This window comes from Vespa crabro, chromosome 14, assembly GCF_910589235.1.
Source record: "Vespa crabro chromosome 14, iyVesCrab1.2, whole genome shotgun sequence".
Taxonomy (NCBI): Eukaryota; Metazoa; Arthropoda; class Insecta; order Hymenoptera; family Vespidae; genus Vespa; species Vespa crabro.
Genome location: NC_060968.1, coordinates 1,104,764 through 1,126,642, shown reverse-complemented (window position 1 = coordinate 1,126,642; position 21,879 = coordinate 1,104,764). Strand labels below are relative to the sequence as shown.

The window sequence follows — 21,879 nt, the reverse complement described above, 5'->3', positions numbered from 1 at the left end:
TATAATATACTTATGTAGTCCTTATCTAGTAGTTCCTTTTTTGTATGAAAAAAATATTATAATTTAGTTAAAAAATATTATAGTTAGTTTTAAAAAATTTATCTTGCTCCAATAATAATATACATAAATCAATATCTATGTCATTCTTTATCTTAATATAATATTTGAAAATTAATAACAAATTTACTCGCAAATTGGTAGAAATAAATACGATTAGAAAATAATAATGTTTATGTTAAAATATTTGCAGTAGTTAAATTTTATTTCTTTTTTTTTCTCTTTTTTGTTGTAAATATCGGAAAATATAAAAAAAATGTATTTTTCATTGAATAAAAATCTAATGGAAAAATGGCGATCATCTAACAGGATCAAAATTTTGTGAAAATTTTGAAATACAATTCGATGACAATCGGCTTTTAATTATTCTTTTTAATAAACGGTTAGAAAGTTAGTGTTAAATATTTTGAGTTTCTTAAATCGTTTAAACAAAAAAATATAATAAATGTATTGCAATGAAAAAAACTCCAAGCAAAATAGAAATGATTTATCAAAAACGGTATAACTCTGCAACAATGGCTTCTAAAAACCCATTTAATATGACATCATAATCTTAGATCATAACTTATTCGCAATATAAATCAGCAATAATGTCTTTTAAACATCTATTTAATATATGATTAGAAAATTAATATGAATTATTTGAAATACTTTGTAAATAAGAGAATATCAAAAATATATTACATTATTATGTAAAAATGTTATAAATATATATAAAAAAATATATATTATATATCTTAACTATATTATAAATATTAATCATATTACATAAAAAAAAAAAATAAAAATGACGATAATGTATCTAGACGCAAGTTCTTCAAATATATATGACATATTTATAGTTATATTATGATAACTCAGTAACGATGTCTTCTAAACATCTACTTTAATAGCCAGTTTAGAGATTCTAAATCATTTAAATATATAATAAATATATAATATAATAAATTTATTGCATTAAATTTATTGCATAACTCTGATCAAAATGATAATAATTTATAAAAAATTAAATTTCATAAAGATGTTACTATACAACTCAACAGCGATAATTTCTAAACATTCCCATTATAAATCCCATTATATTTAATATCCCATTATAAAATTAGAATATTTAGATTTTTTTCTATTAATAATTAATAAAAAAATAACAAAATTTTGTTTATCTTAAAAGAACATCAATCAAACTTAAAAATGTTGCAATATAACTTAATATATAAATATCTACTTAATATCCTATTAGAAAATTAGGATGAAATATTTAGAGTATTTAAATTATACAATATATATATTTTTTTTAATATAAATAGAAGAATATAAAAAATGTATTATATAAAAAAATAGACTTTGATTAAAATCTACTCTAATCTAATCTATTAAGATCCAAGTTTTTTAAAAATGTTGCAATAGACTCCCAAACATTCCTTTAATATCTAATTAGAAAATTAATATGAAATTTTTCTTTAAAAGAAAATTTTCAATCAAAATGGCAATAATCTGTCTGGATCCAATGACGTCTTCTAAACATCCACTTTAATAGCCAGTTTAGAGGTCCTAAATCATTTAAATACAACAATAGAATAAATTTATTGCATTGAAAAAACTCCAATCAAAATAGTAATAATTTATTGAGAATCAAGTTTCATGAAGATGTTACAATAGAATACAACAAAAATAGTTTCTAAACTTTTCTATATAAAACTTAACTATAAACTTTTCTATTATTTTCTAAAATTCTCTAATATCCCAATGTAGAATATTTAGATCTTTACCAGTAACAATTAATATGATTAATAATAAAATTTTGTTTATTATAATAAAATTGTGTTTGAACATTAATCAAAATAAGGATGATCTTATCAAGATCCATATTCCTTAAAAACCTTGTAATATAACTCAACTTCTAAATATACATTTAATATCCCATTAGATTGGAATGAATTATTTAGAATACGTAAATTACATACCTATATATATATTTTATATATATATATATAATATACATATATATATATTTTATATATATATATAATATACATATATATATATATAAAATATATATATATATCTTTATTAAATATATATATTTATTAAATATATATATATATATATCTTTTTTTAAATATAGATAATGCAAGAATATCAAAAATGCATTTCATAGAAAAAAAAGAATTCTGATCCAATCTGATCTAATCTATCAAGATTCAAGTTTCTTAAAAATGTTGCAATAGAAATTCAGCGACAATGGCTTCCCTCAATATTCAGTTAATGTTCGATAGGAAAATTATTACATTATCAGAAGATATTTAAGCTACTTTATATTATCCTTTTCTTTTTCCTTTTTTTCTTTAGATAGAATAATAAATAAAATTAATTATTATTAAATATTTTCAATCTTGAAAAGATTGTCTAAGAAAGAACGTCAATCAAGATGGCGAATATCTCTGAAGAATCAAAAGTATTTCGCAATAGGACTTCACTTTCTCCTTTAAGGTTTAAACACGCATAGAGACTCTCTCAGTAAGCCGCGTATTTCATATCTGATATACAGTATATTAGACGGATAATGAAAAGAAGTCTAATCCTCCGTTTTACGATCCCGCCTCGCATGCGAGCAGGGGTCATTATTGTCGTCTATAACTCTCCGAAGGCCGAGCCTTTGGAACCTAGAGCGTGGGTGCGGTACTCGAGTTATTCGAGACTCGCAAACCAAGCGGCAAGTGCAATTTCCGATATTTATTACATACGTATTACACCTTTACAGATTCAACTTAGCCCATTGTGAATCCTTTCTAATCGAGCCTAATTCATATGATCTTAAACTACCTCACATGTTTTATCAAAGAAAAAAAAAAAAAAAAAAAAAAAACAAAAAAAAACAAAAAAAAAGAAAGAAAAGAAAATAAAAAGAAGACTCTTTTACCGATTATTATTATTATTATTATTATTTGATATGATTATGTAATTTGAAAAGTTGAAAAAAAAACGAAAAAGAAAACTGATTCTTTCGAAATATTTTTACTCCACAATATTATATTCATAAAAATATTCCTTCTGAAAATCTTTTTCGTTCAGAAAAAATTCTAAAAAATTGACAAAGTTACAGATTTATTTAAATTTTAAACGTTGTCTTCTCAAAACTATGTTTCTTTTAAATCGATGCAAATGATATTTTGAAAAGTACTTATCCGATTTGAATGAAAAATTTAACACGATTATTTCTCCTATCATTATCCTAATTTTTTGTAATTTAAAAATTTTTTCTTCAAAATCATAGTTTCATTTTTTAATCATTAAAAAAGTAATTAAATATTTTTTTTAAGGGCTTCTTCATTTTTTTTTTCATTTTTAATATATTGCAACATAAAACGATTTTGATTGTTTCAACGTCGACAATTCAAAGAGAATAACGAAATGTTTTACTTTTTTTCTTGTTGGAAAACATGCCTCGAAATATACACAAAATATCAGACATATTTCATGACTTTATACTCATGAAATAAATTACATATAAAACAAAAACTGTCCTTTTTTTAGACCATCTAATTGTATATAACCTGTTAATACCAACAAAAGAAAATTAATAAAAATTAATATAATTATTTACTTTTTAATAAGTCCAAAATAAATAAAATAATTTGTAATAGTAAATAGAATAAATAAACAAAACATTTCTAAACGATCAAAGAGAACGTTACATTTTCCTAATGCAAGGATATCAAACGTTTCGAGTTAAAAATCTCGTATTTGAATCTAACGTCCCTTTTGATTCTACCTAGAACATCTGTTTCTGAACGTTCTTATACTTCAGAAGTAACGTTATACGTTCCATCATCTAAGCCAATAACCAACCGAGTACGGAGTACCGAGCTACGGGTGGTATGTAACTGCAGCCGGTTCGACGTGCGAACATTTGGTTGGTTATGGTTGGTGGTTAACCGAACGTCACAGTTATAAGGGTGTGTGAAGTTACATAATGTCATTGTAACGTGATACCTACGTTAGCAGCTTCCTATGAACGTACCTACATATATCTATATATATATACATATGTATCTATAAGTATGTAGGTATACATATACATATATATACAAAGACCAAAGAAGAACATGGCTTTCAAAGCACACATACACACCTAACTTATGTTCTATACATATATACATATATATACATATATACATATATAGATGATATACGTATTCGATACGTGTGAGCCACCCTGTAGTAGCCACAGGCAACCAACCCCTCTTCTCTATACGAGCCATTTGTAATGCGTTGGATTCCACTCGTAAAGTAAAGTTCGTTCCGAGCGTGCGACACAGACCTGTCAGGGGCGTGATTTTCGGGGGATTGTCCTGTGAAAATCGAACGTGTGTGTCTGGTGGTGAGGGAGAGGGTAAGGGAGAGGGAGGGGATTCGAACCCGCGACACCCCGTCCTTTGTTATTATACTTGTCATACATGAGATCAGCTTTTCTCACTTCGTTAGGTGACCTTGGGAATCGAACAGTAGACATAGTGATAGTTCGCATATGTTTCTTTTTACTGGTTATTATCATTTTTCAATCTTTCCATTGGCTAATCATTTCTATAATCATTTTCAATTTATTCTTAATTTTTATTGGGAATATTACCAGTTTCGCTTTCTGTAAATATGTGTGGGTATATACAATATATATATATATATACACTTATTCCGTTCGAGATTAGGTTTCAAATTAATTATAATATTAGGAATGGTATTATTTCTTTCAATAGATATTTCTGTTAATAATTTTCATTGTTTATTTTTTATATAATACGATCAGAAATAAATGATCCAGTTAGAAAAAAAACATGTATTTAATATCAATATATTATATGCATATAATATGTTGTTAAGAAAAAATTATAGATTTATTAATTAATATTGGAATTATCATACCTTTCAAAATGTAAATTATAAGATTTCAAATTTCTTACTTTGTAATTATCTAAATCGTAAAGATTAGAAAAAAATTTTAACTGAGCTTTGTCTTTATTTAAATATTAAATAAATAAAAGATAAAATAAATTATTTTTATTTATTAATATTCGTAAAATGATATATATATATATATATTTAATGTTTGTAGTTTTGCATAATAAATTATATTAAATTATATACGAACAAAAAGAAAAAGAAAATACAGAAACCCAGAATTGCCGAGTGTCAGTAAATTCATAAAGGATAATCATTTATATTATTAAAATAAGATACGAAAAAGGAAGGTTAAGGGTAGATAAAGAGGGGGTAGTTCTGACTAGGCAGTCATGTTTGTAACGATGCAAAGAACGCACCCTGTTATGCGTCTTTTTCATTGACCAGCTGTTTATCGTTAGACTTGTTGGGATCCAATTTCGAACTCCACTGGTACTTCTGAATGTGAATATTAACAGAAAAAATTTATAGAAAAAAAAATTTCGCATAACTTATAAAAAGAAAAAAAAGAAAAGAAAAAAAGAAACAAGAAAAAAAGTAACGATAAAAGAAGATGGCAGAATAAAAAATGGTGAACGGAACACATAATGGCGTCACGAATGTTTCATGGAAAAAGTTGTAAAAAAAATGATATGTAAGGAAAAAAAAGATTAAAATTGACAATATCCGAGTCAAATTTTTACGAAATAAAAATGAAGATGGAATACCGGATGTGATCTTTACTAATGAGAAAAAAATAGTTGATTTTCTTGGCGCGGTTAACCGATCAAAAAATATCTGACTTAGACGTCTAGAACGAAAGGGCTCATTGTGTAGAAAACGAAGGAAAGAGTCGCATCCATCAAAGTTTCGTTCATGCTTTCGTTGACATGGACACGTTGAGGTTTCAGTGATCGAGTCTGCATTTATTATATATAGGGTGGGACAATACGATTTATACGAGTCACAGACTTCGATTTGTATTTTTCTAATGCGGTGGAAAGGATTACTCATTATACGTCAAACGTTATTTCTTGCTTTTTGTTCGTCCGTGTAACAAACGAGCAGATATTATTATTTAAAAAGTATTGTAAAAACAAAAAAAAGAAAATGAAATTGTTTTCTATTTTTAATATTACTATTTCTTCTTTTCTTACAATTTTGTTTCGATCATTTCTTTCGAACTAGTAAATATAGACGATAATATTTTCGCCATTTTTGAATATTCATTTATTTTTTTTTTTTATGAAAATCAAAATTTATTACTCAATGAGTTTATAATAAAATTACTAAAATTAGTATTATTATTATTAATTTATTATTCTGGAATTTAAAAAAAATTATAAACTATAGAGAATAAATTGTTTATAAAAATGTTAATATAAGTTATATTGTTTATTAAAATAACTAGAACGATGAAATTAAATAAAACTTCTATTTATACTTCGATTTAATTTATCATTATAATAATTATTGTTATTATGAATTTTTTTCATATTTATGATATAATTTTTCTTTAATGTTTTTTGTTTTATTATTATCATTAACATTGAAAAATATAATAGTATTAATTTAACTATTGAATAACACATACACATATATAGGTACATGTGTGTATATAGTATGTAAATGTATTACGCGAGATTCAGATATAATAAAAAATGGAGGTAGATTCTAAATTTTCTCTTAAATTATTTTAAATATCTTTTTCTTTTTAAATTATATAAATAACAAATTCAGGTGACACATAGGGATATCTGTATATTTTTTTCTAATTCATATATATATATATATATATATATATATATATATATATATATATAAGTTAACATATAAATCATGAAATAAATGATAATATATATACATACATATAAAACTATAAAAATTAAAAAAAAATAAAATAAAATGAATATTATAATCATCATCACTATTTTCAAAATTAACATTTCATTGATGTTTTTTATTTACAAATTTTCTTACTTGTCCCGTTAAACATCCCGTTAAACATTTTATAGCAACAATATATTATACATAGATTATAATAACAATATAATGACAACGAACTAATGCACATTATATAATTTATAAAAAAAATATATCAAGCCTGATAAAGAATTGTTTTTTAAAATATATAACTTTGAAAATAGATATATAAAAATTTTTTAAATTTCAAGATATTCAATATCGCGTTGTACGTCAGTTTTACTTGTATATTATTTAGAGGCTATATTTATTATAAAAAAAAAATACTGGAACAAAACAAAATAAAAAGAAATAAGAACAAAAAAATAGAAAAAGAAATTTTTCTTTATTTATAGACGGAGGTTGAGGATATGAACGGTGATGGCGTGTGCGAAGGTACTGGTACGAGTCTGGGCCCGACGGAAACCACCGGTGGCCTCATCGGATCAGACATGTCTCCTGGTGTAATGGAGTGCGGTGGATGCGGTGAACGCGTCCGAGAACGAACTATTTTGTGCGTTGGCGGGCGTACATGGCACTCGAGGTGTCTTAGGTGTTGCGCTTGTGCCAGACCGTTGCACGATCAACACTCTTGTTTTTTAAGGGGCATGCGACTCTACTGCAGGCACGACTATGCACTGTAAGTCATTTTATTCTTCTTCTTCTTCTTATTTCTTTTTTTATATTACTTTTATATTTTATGTTTCTTATTATTTTTTATTAAGTTGTCATTCATTAAACGGGAGATATTTTATGATAAGTTTTCGTCATTTCTGTATATTAGGGTATATTAAAAGGAGATATTTTGTGATAAATTTTTTAATTTCTAGGATAAGTCAGTTATTAATATAATAGATTTTTTAGTTATAATTGAGTTAAATATTACAATTTTTTTAAGGAAGAAACTTATTCATTAGGGACATGTTGTGATAGGTTACTTAGCTATAACTAAGCTTTTCAATTTTTTGGAAAAGGTTAAGACATTTATCAAATAGAGGGATATGTTCTAAAGAATTTCTTAGAGTTATAATATAACAAAATTAAGTTTTTTAATTCATCAATTCGTGAATAAGAAACTTATCAAATAGGGATATCTAATAATAGATTTCTTAATTATAATTAAGTTGACTTTCTCAATTTTTTGGATAAGGATAAAACACTTAACAAATAGAAATGTATTGTAATGAATTTCTTTCTTATAATTAAATTAAATTTTTGAATTTTTTAGAAAAGGCTAAGATATCAAATAGAAATTTGTTGAATTTCTTAGAATTATAATATAATTAAATTAATATTTTTAATTTTTTAGATAAGGATAAGACACTTATCCAATAAAGATACATTGTAATGAATTTTTTAACTATTATTAAATGAATAGAATATTGAATATCTAGTTATTCTTTAGTTGTTTATCTCTCGTCTTGAATAAATTAAATACAAATTGTTTAATAAATATGTTAGTAATAAAGAAAATGTTTATTTGTCATATATCTACTGTTACATTGGATCAAAAACGCGTCATTATTATACAATCACTGTATTAATTGCCAGTTCGAATTCCAATTCGATTATTGTTGTAAAGTATTACGTATTCAATCTCAATCAAAAAAAGAAAAAAAAAGAAAGAAAAGAAAAAGAAAAGAAAGTAAAAGAAAAATGCATAAATAGAATGAAAAGCAAAGAAGAAAAAAGATAATGAAAGAAAAGTTCATAATAAAAAAGAAATAAAAAGAATCATATGCATACATGATCACGAACACATTTTTCGTGGCTCGAACGAGTGAGACATGAAAATTATTGGGTGCCAACGAGATCCTTAGTTTTAATCTAAACAAGAAGAAGAAACGTTCTACTGGTTAATTTGGCAGCCTTGTAGAATACGAAACGTTTCAGAATTGAGTATCGTTGTTCTTCTGATGATACAGATATACGATTTAACCCATACATCTATTACTTGAGAGTGTATGCGTTCGTATAATATGTGCACATTCATTAAGGAAAAGCAATTCAGTTAAGTCTCTTGATCTCCGTTGACCAATAAGAATGAGTATTTTGTGGACGACATAAATCGAAAGGGAACACAACGTGTAATTGGCGCCGTTATCGAACCCGCGTTTCGATTCATATACGAGATATCTCCTGGCTTTTCTCAATTTAGTGCCGTACCTGACAGAAACGTAATCGAAATCAATTCGATTAGGTTATAGTTATAATAGAGAGAAAGAAATAAAAAGATAATCTATCGAACATTTTATTGGACATCTAACGTCGTAGGAATGGCTTATTCAACCTATTTCTAATATTCCTATTATCGTGAATTATTTTGTTGATCTATAAAACTGATTTTATTTAATCCATTGAGATCTAGTTCATTTTTTTATACTTTAGAACTGTTAATAGTTAAGAATGGATCATTGAATGGATCACATACATTTTGACATCTGTATATGAGTGATTACAACGTTCTTGAATATCATCGTTTCACTTCGTGTAATTATATTAGCTGAAAACTTTGATCAATTTATTATCATTCTGTATTTCTTAATTCTGCGTTCAACAATTAACCTGAAACTTTAATTGGATCATGATTTCATTGGATATTAAATGATTAACCTAAAATTTTTGTCAGATCATAATTTTGTACGGTATTTAAAAATCAACCTGATATTTTTATTATGCCATAATTTTATTGAATATTCATTGATTAACCAAAAACTTTCATTAGTTGAAAATACTATTGATTATTCAATGATCAATCCGAAACTTTCATTACTTCACAATTTCATTAAATATATAATTATCAACCTGAAACTTTTATTAATCTATTATTTCATTCTGTATTCCAAAATTGATTTAAAATTTTAATTGGGTTCACGATTTCATTTGATATTAAAATATCAAAAATCAGGTTACAATTTTGTTCTGTATTCAATGATCAACCTCCAATTTTCATTATCTCATAATTTTCTTCGTTGTTCAATGACCAACCCGTAACTATTATTAACAGTTAACAATTTCATCGAGTATTTAAAATTGTCATCTTATAACTTTTTATCAATCCACAATAATATCGAGTACTTATTTATCTTCTATCAGCTCACGATCATATTTCTTATTCAACTATAAGTCAGTTTTTGATCTTTCTACAAATTTTGCAAATTTCTTCTCGCGTAAGCGTAGCGTTCGTCCATAGAGGATTTAATTTAACCAGGAGGAAAAAGAGAAAAAAAAAGATGAAAGAGAAGAAAAAAAAAGATGAAAGAGAAGAAAAAAAAAGAAATAAAAAGAGAAAAAAGATACAAAAAAGAAACAAATAAAAAGGAAATAAAAGATTGACTTTCGACTCGACGACGGAACGATGAACTTTGGCATAGAAATGTTCGTTACACGCGATGAGAAAAAGGAACATGCGTGGTCCGCTAGTAGCCTTATGTATGGACGTATCTTTCTTACTCCTTCTCTCTCTCTCTTTCTCTCTCTCTCTCTTTCATTCTCTATCTCTTTCTCTCATAGAAGACCTCGAAGAGCCCGAAATGACTCATCGATTGTATAGACGATCCTCGGCAAAGACTTCCCGAACGTGTTTATCCAACTGTCAATCAGTTAGCACAGTCACCTGGCTCACCAGCCCACCAAAGTCAAGTATCGTGATATCCGATCGCGACGTAAGCTCGATATCGCTGTCGGCATTATCAAACAGGGAAATCGACGAGAGGGAGAGAAGAAATAACAGAGTGAAAAAAAAAAGAGACAAAGTTACTTACGAGTCCAATACGAACTCAGTCGTACAATTCCGTAGAATGTTGTATTATAGTAGATAACTATACGTATAGTAAATATAATACATAAGTATAACATATTTACGTAATAAATAAATATAATTATATTTATATAGTTATTATAAATATAACTTGTGGTATAGCAATTTAAAAGATTAAAAAAAATATAATTGAGATTGATCATTAATGAAATATTCAATAAAACTATTCTTTATTGAAAAAGTATTTTTGATATATTCAATGAAATTATTATAACCGATGTAAGCAATGGATTTATACTTCAAACAGAGGATAAAGAATAAAAATAGAGTATTGAGTATAATATTGAGTATAAAGTATAGAGAAATGAAACTGGATTGATAAAATTTTTAGATCGATTTTTAAATACTCAATGAAATTGCAAACTGATCGAAAATGTCAGAATGATAAAATCCAATGATTATTGAAATGTTTGAAACGATAAAAATTCTGAGGTTGATCATTGAGTAGAATAATCATATATAGTTGTGAGCGATAGTAAAGATTACAATTGGATTCATCAAATACCGAATGAAATTGTTCATTGTAGCAATTTTAATTTTTCAATGTAGAAATTAAATTATGGAGTTTGATAGAATAACAATATTTTTCAAGGTTGAAATAAAAATTTTTTTTATCAATGAAATTTCCATATCTTCCATATCTTTATAGAAGAATAAAAATTATTGTATTTTGTTGGATCGACGAAGAAAGGAACATATAGAAATCTTTGTCAATATTAAAATAAATATTTTTTTTTTTTAATCGATAAAATTCCATATCTTCAATATCTTCGTACAAAAATAAAAATTGTTGATCGACGAAATTTCATAATTTAAACGAAGAATGAATTTTGTAGGATCGATGGAGAGAAGGACGAATAGAAAATTGGAAAATAAAAGAACATTGATAATCGATAATCGATAATCGATAATCGATGAACGACGCGAGAATAATTAACGCGTCTTACGGATAAGAAACGGGCATGCTTTAAGAGAACGAAGATGCGGGAGGTCTTGAGGAATCTGCCGCGTAATTTTTTTGACTGGTGCTTTTCGCCTCGTAATGCTGGCTTACGATGACCCGGTCGACAGGATCCACGACCCGTAGAGTCGTCGACAAGGGATTTTGAAAGATCCGACCTCTTCCTTCGCTCACGCGTGATAAATGATCGAAAACTATACTGAGTGATTCACTAAGCGACATTAACACTAACTCTAACTCTTAAGTCTTTGGCTAACGACCGAAATCCTCTGAAAAGATTAACAGACGAATGAACGATTGTGTTTTAGTATCTATCAAATTAATTGTTATAAAAGAAAAAAAAAATAAATTTTATAAATTGGATTTTAATGTTATTAGAAATTATTCTTTATGGATGATTAGAAAAGGAATTAGATTTTATTATAAATAATTATTATTATTAATATTATTATCACTGTCTAAAAATCTTCGATACGTTTGAAAATTGTATATTGTTAACGTCAGTATAATACGAAATTTTAGTAATTATTAGAAAAAAAAATCTATGTTAATTTCAATTATCTGAAATTTTCTTTATGGATGATTAGAAAAGGAATTAAATTGATTATACATTATTATCATTATCTCTGTGTCTAGAAATTTTTATCAGATTTCAAAAATTATATATATCTAAGCAATATTATCTGAAATTTTTTTTATATATGATTAGACCAAAAAATTAGATTACTTACAAATTATTCTTATTATATCTGTCCCGAAGTATTGATCACATTTGAAAATTGTATATGTTAACAGTATGACAGGAAAATTTCTTTAGAAATGATGAAAACTATGCTAATGTAAGTATTATTTGAAATTTTATTTATGAATGATTAGAAAAAAAAATTAAATTAGTTATAAATTATTATTACTATCTCTGTTCAGAAATCTTTATTACGTTTAAAAAATGTATACATATTTACGTCAGTATTATTCGAAATCTTTTTTAGAAATAATTACAAAAAAAAAAATTAAATCATTTATTAATTATTATAATTATTTTTATGAGATTTGACAAGTTTTATTTTTTACATTAAGAATAATAATACATACTGAATGACGTTAAACCGTGTCAAGATATAGAATCAACATCAGTCATATTTCTGTCAATGTAAAATTCAGATCTCTGATTTATCTATCGTAGGCGTGACGTTTCTCCTTAACACAAGGAACATACACAACACTACATAATCTATCGAATTAGAATATCCACCATCAAGAAACAATAGGATCAGAACTACAACTTGCTCGATCAAAATAAAACTCTAATCAAATAAAACGTTTACTCAAGACCTATGCTCATAATAAAAGTATCCTCATAATATTCAATTCTTTATAAATTGATATATAATTATTCAATAAATATAATAAATATTAATATAATATAAATTAAATTATTAAAATATTACACGCCGACGTTAATTAACATCTTAATATATAAATATGAAATAATAAAATATTATTAAATATTTTTACGTTTTATATTATTAAATTAATAAATATAAAATATTATATATTTAATCCAAAAGAAACATATGTAAAATAATATATTATTAAAATGTTTACATTTTATATTATTAAATTACCAAACATAAAATATATATGTAAAATGAAAAATATAATTAAAATGTATAATAACAAGTATAATAAAAAGTATGAAAAAAATAAATAAAAGATATAAAAAACAAAATAAAAAAATGAAAAATTCTAATAAATTAGAACATATCATATTGGATAATAGGCAAAAACAGGCAAATAGGCAAACAGACAAATAACAGGCAAGTACTCCCTTGGGACCAGTTACCACCCTCGAGGTGTCAGGCCCACCAGGGTAGTCGCGTGGCCTCATAAGATATCCCAGCGTGGGGGCGAAAAGGTCTGACTCGCGTCTGTTCGTGCTTAGAACGTTGGTAGTAGTCCAATGAAACCGGACGAGGAATCGGGATGCACTTTCCGTGTTCATGAATATGATAATGGGCTAATGGCCGGCTAGTCGTTGTTTAATTACCGCTCGAAGCACACACATCGAGTTAAGAAAGGTGGAGTGGGGGAAGACAGAAAGAGACAGATACAGAGAAAGAGAGAGTGAGAGAAAGAATAAGAGAGAGAGAGAGAGAGAGAGAGAGAGAGAGAGAGAGAGAGAGAGTAGAAGAAAGATTCTCCAGTGCCATTCATCTAGCTATACGTGCGTGTGTCTTGTAGCATGCTCGTGTCGCTGCCGGTACATGGCTACCGTTTACATCGGGACTAAACCTACCATCTTCTCGGGCCTGTATCTTTTTTTCTTTATTTTGTTTTCTTTTGTTTTCTTTTCCTTTCTATTCGTTTTTCGTTTTTTCTTCCCGTTTTTTCTTCGTGATTTATCTTTCTTTCTCGCGCTCTCTTCCACCGAGAGAAATTTTTGTTCTTTGCTTTTGCGTCTTTCGTTTTTTTCTCTTTCTTTATTCGTTCCTTTTTTTTTATTTTTCCCTTTTTTCTTTTGTTTTCTTTTTTTTTGTTTTCTTTTTTTTTGTTTTCTTTTTCTCTTTTTATTCTTTTTTTCCCCATTTATTTTTCTTATTCCTTCTTTTAAAATTTCCTTTTTGTTTACTTTTCTCTTTTTTTTTTTTTTTAATCTGTTTTTCTCTATTCCAAGAAAGAAATGTCCTAAATTCACGACAAAGTAATTTATTTCTTCGATTTTTTTAACTTCGATACCAATATTAAGTTGATGTAAAATGTATTTTTTTGCTTTGTTTTTCTCTCTTTTCTTTTTTGGAAAGTTGATATACGTAGATACAAATATAATTTGTGAACTTTAGTATGCATGTTCGCATATTAATCGTTTATAAAAATTGCAAGTAATGGTGAATTTAAGAATTTATGTGGAAACATTTATTTCATTAATTGTTTGTCTATGTTAAATGGATTTCAATTTAATTAAAGTTGTTACATGTTTATAATCTTTTGTGTTTACAATTTATAAATTGTTAAAATTTATAATCTCTTTTATGAAAATTTTGAAAAATGTTTGGAGAATTATTGTAATGTATTTAACACTTTGTTTTTTGTTTTTTATCTCTTTAAGTCATTGATAAAATAATTAATTATTTGTTAAATAATTATTTATTAAATAATTAATTATTTTATTATTAAAATTACAGAAATTTTAGAAAATAATTGTAAGATCCTTCGTTGATCCTGGTTGATGAGTGACCTCAATTTTTTCTAGACATTTTCGAAAATCAATCATCCATAAAAATCGCAAATAATTAATACTGTTGGTTTAAAAAAAAAACAAAAAGAAAAACAAATTGTAGAAGAAATTAAAAAAAAGAAATAAAGTCGATAGAGACATAATCATTCATTACTAATTCAAATGTTAATAAAAATCAATGGTTAATAAATCAAATGATTAAAAAAAAAAAATTATAAAATTTTACTCTTTCGAATATTATAATCCGGATATATACAATTAATAAATTTAATTACTCTTATTCTCATCGTGTATAAATAATGATCGTCGGAGAAAACAAGAAGAAGAAAAAAAGTAGAAAAAGAAAGAAAGAAAGAATGAAAAAAAAAATGCAGCAAAAGTTTAAAAATTAGAATTAATTATTACCGATCTTCCATCAAATTATACAAGTGTGTTACCACAAACGAATAAATCGCGAATATGAATATTCGAAATAATATGTTGCATACATGAAGCATACCGAAAGAGGAACGATCTCAGCTCGCTTTTCACGTCCTAAAGGAGATAATAAATGACCGTGAAACACGCGGCACATTGGTTGGCTACTTACTTCGAGTAGAAGACTGTTCAGGTCTTTTTAAAAAGATTTCTCTCTCTCTCTCTCTCTCTCTCTCTCTTTTTCTCTCTGTCTTTCTCTCTCTCCCCCGCTCTCTCAAGTCGCCATAAGACTTTATTTTATTTCTTATAAGAAGTAGTATCTCTGGTCTATTCCTTCTACCCAACTAAACGGAGGTCTTATCTAATCGCAAGAGTTGGAACTTGGAGAACCAAAAGGAACCTATGTGAAATCGTTTCAACCTCGGCCATTTTTTTATTTTCTCTTTTGTCCTTTTTGTTTTTCAATTTTTTTCTTTTTTTTCCTTTTTCTTCCTTCTTCTTATTCTTCTTCTTCTTCTTCTTCTTCTTCTTCTTCTCCTCCTTCTTTGTAAACACATACATGCGTGTGTGATTATGCGTGCATGTCTGCAAAGAAGCCGGAGATTACAAGCCGCTTTCATTTCACAGCAATACACCCTCTTACGATTCCTCCCGCCTTTCTCCTCCACCCTCTCTCTTCCCCCATCTACCCTCTTTCGCCAACTCTTCCCAATGTCTTACGCTTTCTACTTTGCGATTATATCGGTAATTAATGCGAGACATCGCTAAGACTTTTCTTTTACCAACCGATTCATTTCTCTCCAATGTTCCAGGTTCTTTACTCTTCTTCTCTAGACTAATAAAAAATGCCTCCTAACAAACGCGAAAGGTATCAAATTAAATTCAACGCCCCGAGGGATATTATTGACCTATGGATTTAAAAAGAGAGAAAAAAGAAAGGAAAAAAGGAGAAAAAGAAACATAAAGAAAGAAGAAAAGAAAAAAGAGGAAGGAAAAAACTCATTACAAAATTCGATTTCGTTCACAGGAAACTTATTAATTGTATGCGGATTAAACGAGCTCAAAGTTCGTGATTTAACTACGACTATTTTATAGTTCTCCATTGAATTTTGGGATTTGTGAAGATCGATGATATCTTCTTCTTAGAATCGTTGAATATTTACTTTTTGTTTCCTTTTTTTTTTGTCCTTTTGTTATTAATATTAATATTATTATTATTAATGTTATTATTATTATTATTATTATTATTATTATTATTATTATTATTATTATTAATATTATTATTATTATTATTATTATTATTATTATTATTATTATTATTATTATTATTATTATTAATGAGTTTATTGTGAGTTTATAATAAATTATATTTTGAATGAATATTTTATTACGAAATTAATTGAAATCTGTATTTATTAGGTACATCCAACGTGTTCGTTGTTAGATTTAAGATTGGTTAAGACTATTCTATTATTTTTTCACTGTTATTATGACTTTATTTACTCATTTTTAGATGTATAATGTTGAAATAATATATAAACTCTTACTGGAATTTTTTTCTTTTTTTTCTTTTTCTTTTATACGTTCAGAAAGAATATATTACAAAAGAAAATTAATAATAATTAAAATTAACAACATTACAATTTTAAAATAAGGACATTATATTATTATTTTATTATTATATTATATTATATATACTATTCAGAAGATACAGAATATTTAGATACAGATTATTAAATTTAAAAGTCTTTTAAGAGTTATTATTTATGAAACCATTTTCAAATTTTTATATTTGCAATTTTATATAATATATTGTTACAATCACAATCACGAATTTTTTAAATATTTTTATAGAAATAAATAATAAAAGTATGTTGTTAAAATTTATATATTTCAACTTATAAAAATTATATTAATAAACAAATATTATATCAAAAAAAAATATATATATATATACAATGTGTCCTAACGAAAACGAGTGTTCATCCGGATTATTATGAAATTTAATGATATTTTCGAAAAACGTCAGGTCAATTTTGTTTCCAAGAAGAACAAATCCTTATCATAAAGTCATCCAGTTTAGACTAACCTCCAAAGGAGGATGACAACCCCCTCAAAAATATTAAATGGCAATAATGGTCAAGAGACATATCATTTGAAAAGTCTTTTAATTTTCTTTTCCATAATGCCATTGATATTTTTATCTAAATCAAGTTTTCGAAAAAATGCTTTTCGAAATTTAAAGTGCAATAAAATGCAAATATATATATGTACATATTTATATATATATATATATATATATATATATATACACATATATTTTATTATTATTTATATTTATCTTATTATTATTATTTATGTATATATATATATATCATTCTTAATATATATGTACATATATTTTCATCTCTGTAATTTTAAATTGTAAATCACGAAATTGATTAGAACGTATGTGCATCGATAATGGAGTTAAATTCACAGAAAGAAAGTCTTGCATGTAAAATATTCGTACGAGACGATCCCTAATAAATTGCTATGAATGCATTCCACTAAGCACGCGACTCTACTAAACATTTTTTTTTGCTTTTAATCCGTCTATGCAACTGCGAGTTCGCGTAATTTATCAATGCCGGATATTCTCTATTATATGAATTTACGAATAACTAAAAATATTATTGTATTAGATGTAAAAATAAACATAAATAATATAATGATATATGAGACACACGCATTCAGATTTGAATTGCCGCAATTTTTTATAATTTTTTTCAATTTTTATATATCAATTAGTACTTTATTTTCATTATTTATATAATAACTTAATTTAATACTTATTAATTTATATGTATATATGTATATATATACATATATTTACATTTGTATATATTCTTTATATATATAAAGTATATATATATATATATAAATTATATAAAATACATAAACAATTGTCATCGAAACAATTGTCGTTGTTTATTTTATATATTTGTTCGCGTATACTGAGCTATTTAAGATAATAAAAATTATATTAAATAAATGAAAAAAAAAGAACGAAAATTGTATTAGTCGAATAATTCAATAAACAATTATGTCAAATACTAAAATGAAAAAAAAGAAATAAAACAAAACAAAAAAAACATACATCTTGATTAATTCAATAAATTAATTCAACGTGTTGTTCGTTAATAAAATATTGTATTTTTCAGAACATTCGGTGCTAAATGCGCGAAATGCGGACGAAGCGTAGGCGCAGGTGATTGGGTTAGAAGAGCCCGAGAACGGGTTTATCATTTAGCCTGTTTCGCCTGCGACGCCTGTTCACGTCAATTGTCGACAGGGGAGCAATTCGCTCTCTTAGATGCACGATTACTCTGCAAAGCTCACTATTTGGATGTCATCGAAGGCAACAATACTTCATCCGATGGTGAGGATGCCCAGAAATTATAGTAAATCAATTTTTACGTTATAAACACAGAAAACTATTTCAATCAAAAAATGATTTCTCTTAATCAAATGTTGTCATTTAGATGATAAATCAAATGATTAATAATATTAATAAATCTTTCATTTCAGTCAGTGACTATGAAGATGATTTAATTCATATTAGATATGTAAATCAATGTAATAAAAGACATAAATGATATATATGTGTATATATATATTAATTTAAATAGATTTTTAATTAGAATTATGTCATTTTCATAATTGCTGACATGTTTGTTTAATAATACAATAAAATATGCTGTTATTTGTAATGGGATAAGCGATAATCGGTACTCTGATGTTAAAATATTTGATTTGATAGATCACTTCAATATTTTATATCGAAATAAACAACACGATCTAATATTAATTTAAATTATCTATAAAATTAATATATTGATTATAATTAATTTTAATATATATATTAAAATTAATTTATATATAAAAATATTATATACATATATATATATATATATATATATATATATATATATGTATATAATACATATTATATATAATAAAACTTAACTGCTTAACAAACAACTCAATAGTGTACAATTGTTTGTACACATATACACACACACATATATACATAATAATAGTGATGTTTATTTAGATATTATTGTTCTCTTCATACATATAAAAATTATTAAAAATTATTATTTTATTCATCATTACATCGAACAGATTCAAAAATTATACAAATAAAAATTTTGCAGTAAAACCCTCCGATGATCACGATTAAGTATAAAACCATGGGAGCAAAACTAATTGGTACTTTCGCAGAAGGCGGTGACTCCGAGAGCGGTCACAAGGGTGGTAACAAAGCAAAGAGGGTAAGGACAACGTTCACCGAGGAACAACTTTCTGTTCTCCAAGCTAATTTCCAATTGGACAGCAATCCTGATGGTCAGGATTTAGAAAGGATAGCACACGTGACAGGATTGAGCAAGAGGGTGACACAAGTATGGTTTCAAAATTCTAGAGCGAGACAAAAGAAGCATCTTCATACGGGAAAAATGAAAGGCCAGCATGGTATGCTGTTCCTCTATTTTGTTGCATTTCTTATGAATTTTTTTACGATTTTTCTCTTCTTTGTTCTTTTTTTCTTTTTTTTTTTGTTTTATTTCTTTTACACGACCAGAAAAATGGGTTCTAAATCATGTTTTCTAAATCCATTCACCATTGTTCATAAATAAATAAATAAATAAATAAATAAGCAAATTTTTATAAATTTTGTTAATCATTTCTTTTAATAAATCTAATTTTTTTTATAAATATTATTTAATATAAATAAAATTTGTTAATAAATTTAATTCGTTTCATTGACGATTACAGTACACCAATCCCCGCCAAATTCAACAACATCACCGGCCGACTTTGGTCGACACATCAATTTACACCTGACTTATTCCTTTCAACATCAGCAACATCAGCATAGTCAGCAACCGGTGCAACTCAGTCCAGCCGTCTGTAAAAGTCCCACGCCTTCGATCTATCATAATCACGGTACGGCTTCGAATTTTTAAATTATTTTTATTTGTTCTTAAAAAAAAAAAAAGCCAAAATAATAACGAATCAAGCAAAGTACATAAATATGGTAAGAATGTTAAAAAAAAAATACATACAAATTTCAAATAAAAAGAAAAGAAAAAAAAATTTACAAGATTCTAGACAATTTACAAGATTACTCTAGACATTTACAAGATTTCTTTTTTATGCCATTTAAATAAGATAAAAAAAAAATTAAAAAAAAGATAAAAGAAAAAAAAAGATAAAAGAAAAAAAAAATTATTCAAGCGATTTTTCTTGTTTCTTTTTTCTAATAACGGTATCCAAGCGCTATGTTTAAAATTGAAATAGCCTAATCTTTTAAAATCTCTACATGTTCTTTAGGTTCGGAACAGTCAATGGATGAACTCTCACAGGACTCCATGATGTTGTCGATGCCGAACGAAGTATAATTAGCGCCGTTGGATCGATTACGTATTTGTAAATACTCTTTTTATCTATTTCTTATCATCCGAAGAAGAAACGTTAGCTTCAGTTTTAGCGCTATTTCCGGATGGGCCTTCCAACGGCGCGTTATATTTTAATTTATCTTAGAACTCGTCACGAATCTAAGGTACACTTTCCATCCTCTCTCTCTCTTTTTTTCTATTTCTCTCATTCTCTCTCTCTCTCTCTCTCTCTTTCTCTCTTTCTCTCATTCTCTTTCTCTTTCTCTTTTTATCATTATATCCCTCTCTCCTCTCTCTTTTCCCCCTCTCTCTCTTTCTCTATTTCTCTCTCTCTCTCTCTCTCTCTCTCTTTCTCTCTCTCTCTCTCTCTTTCTCTCTCTCTCTTTCTCTCTCTCTCTCTCTCTCTATTTCTCTATCTCTTTTTAGATAATTTAGAAAGAAAAAAACCTACTTGTTTTTAGCATAAGTGGAATGCATTTGAAGGAAACATTAATTAAGCTATTAAATTACGTACGATATTAGGCTATTATTGCCATGCAGTCAATTTTTAGCTTTGTCAAGAAGTTTTGAAAGGATCGATGAAACGTCACGATTCTATTCGATGATCCTATTCCGACCAAAATCAATATAGAACCTGTCAGTGTCGAAGACCATGAAAGAAATAGAAGAAAAAAAAGAAAAAATAATAATAATAAAAACAACACGGATCTTTGAACTCAAAAAAAAAAACTTGTAACGTCTCGTCGAACGATTTTTTAGGAAAGAAAAAAAAAGAAAAGAAAAATTTACTCCAAATCGATCAGAAAAAAATCTAAGAATCTATGAATAGATCGTTTATCGTTCAGTACGATGATGATTGACGAATCATTCTTCATTTAGAAGATAAGTAAATTAGGAATAAAATCGATCAGAAAAAAAATCTCGATATTTATGAATCGTCTATATATCGATATGATCATTGATATCGATGATTTGATGATAAATACCGCACAGAGAAAATCCTAAAATTTATAGATCCTTCATCTTCCATAGATCTCGGGATATTCTTTGA

The 21,879-nt window shown here is 26.4% G+C and overlaps 1 protein-coding gene across 1 annotated transcript in view; it reads left to right on the top strand.

Annotated features, from left to right (window-relative positions):
* Positions 1-21,091, top strand: part of LOC124428999 (LIM/homeobox protein Awh) — a 29,063-nt gene extending 7,972 nt beyond the window's left edge. The window contains exons 2-6 of the mRNA XM_046973655.1: positions 7,311-7,594; positions 18,591-18,808; positions 19,654-19,902; positions 20,206-20,376; positions 20,764-21,091. Of these exons, the coding sequence (XP_046829611.1) occupies positions 7,311-7,594; positions 18,591-18,808; positions 19,654-19,902; positions 20,206-20,376; positions 20,764-20,831 (990 nt within the window). The 3' untranslated portion in view covers positions 20,832-21,091. The remainder of the gene's footprint in view (positions 1-7,310; positions 7,595-18,590; positions 18,809-19,653; positions 19,903-20,205; positions 20,377-20,763) is intronic.
* Positions 21,092-21,879: the final 788 nt, after the last annotated feature.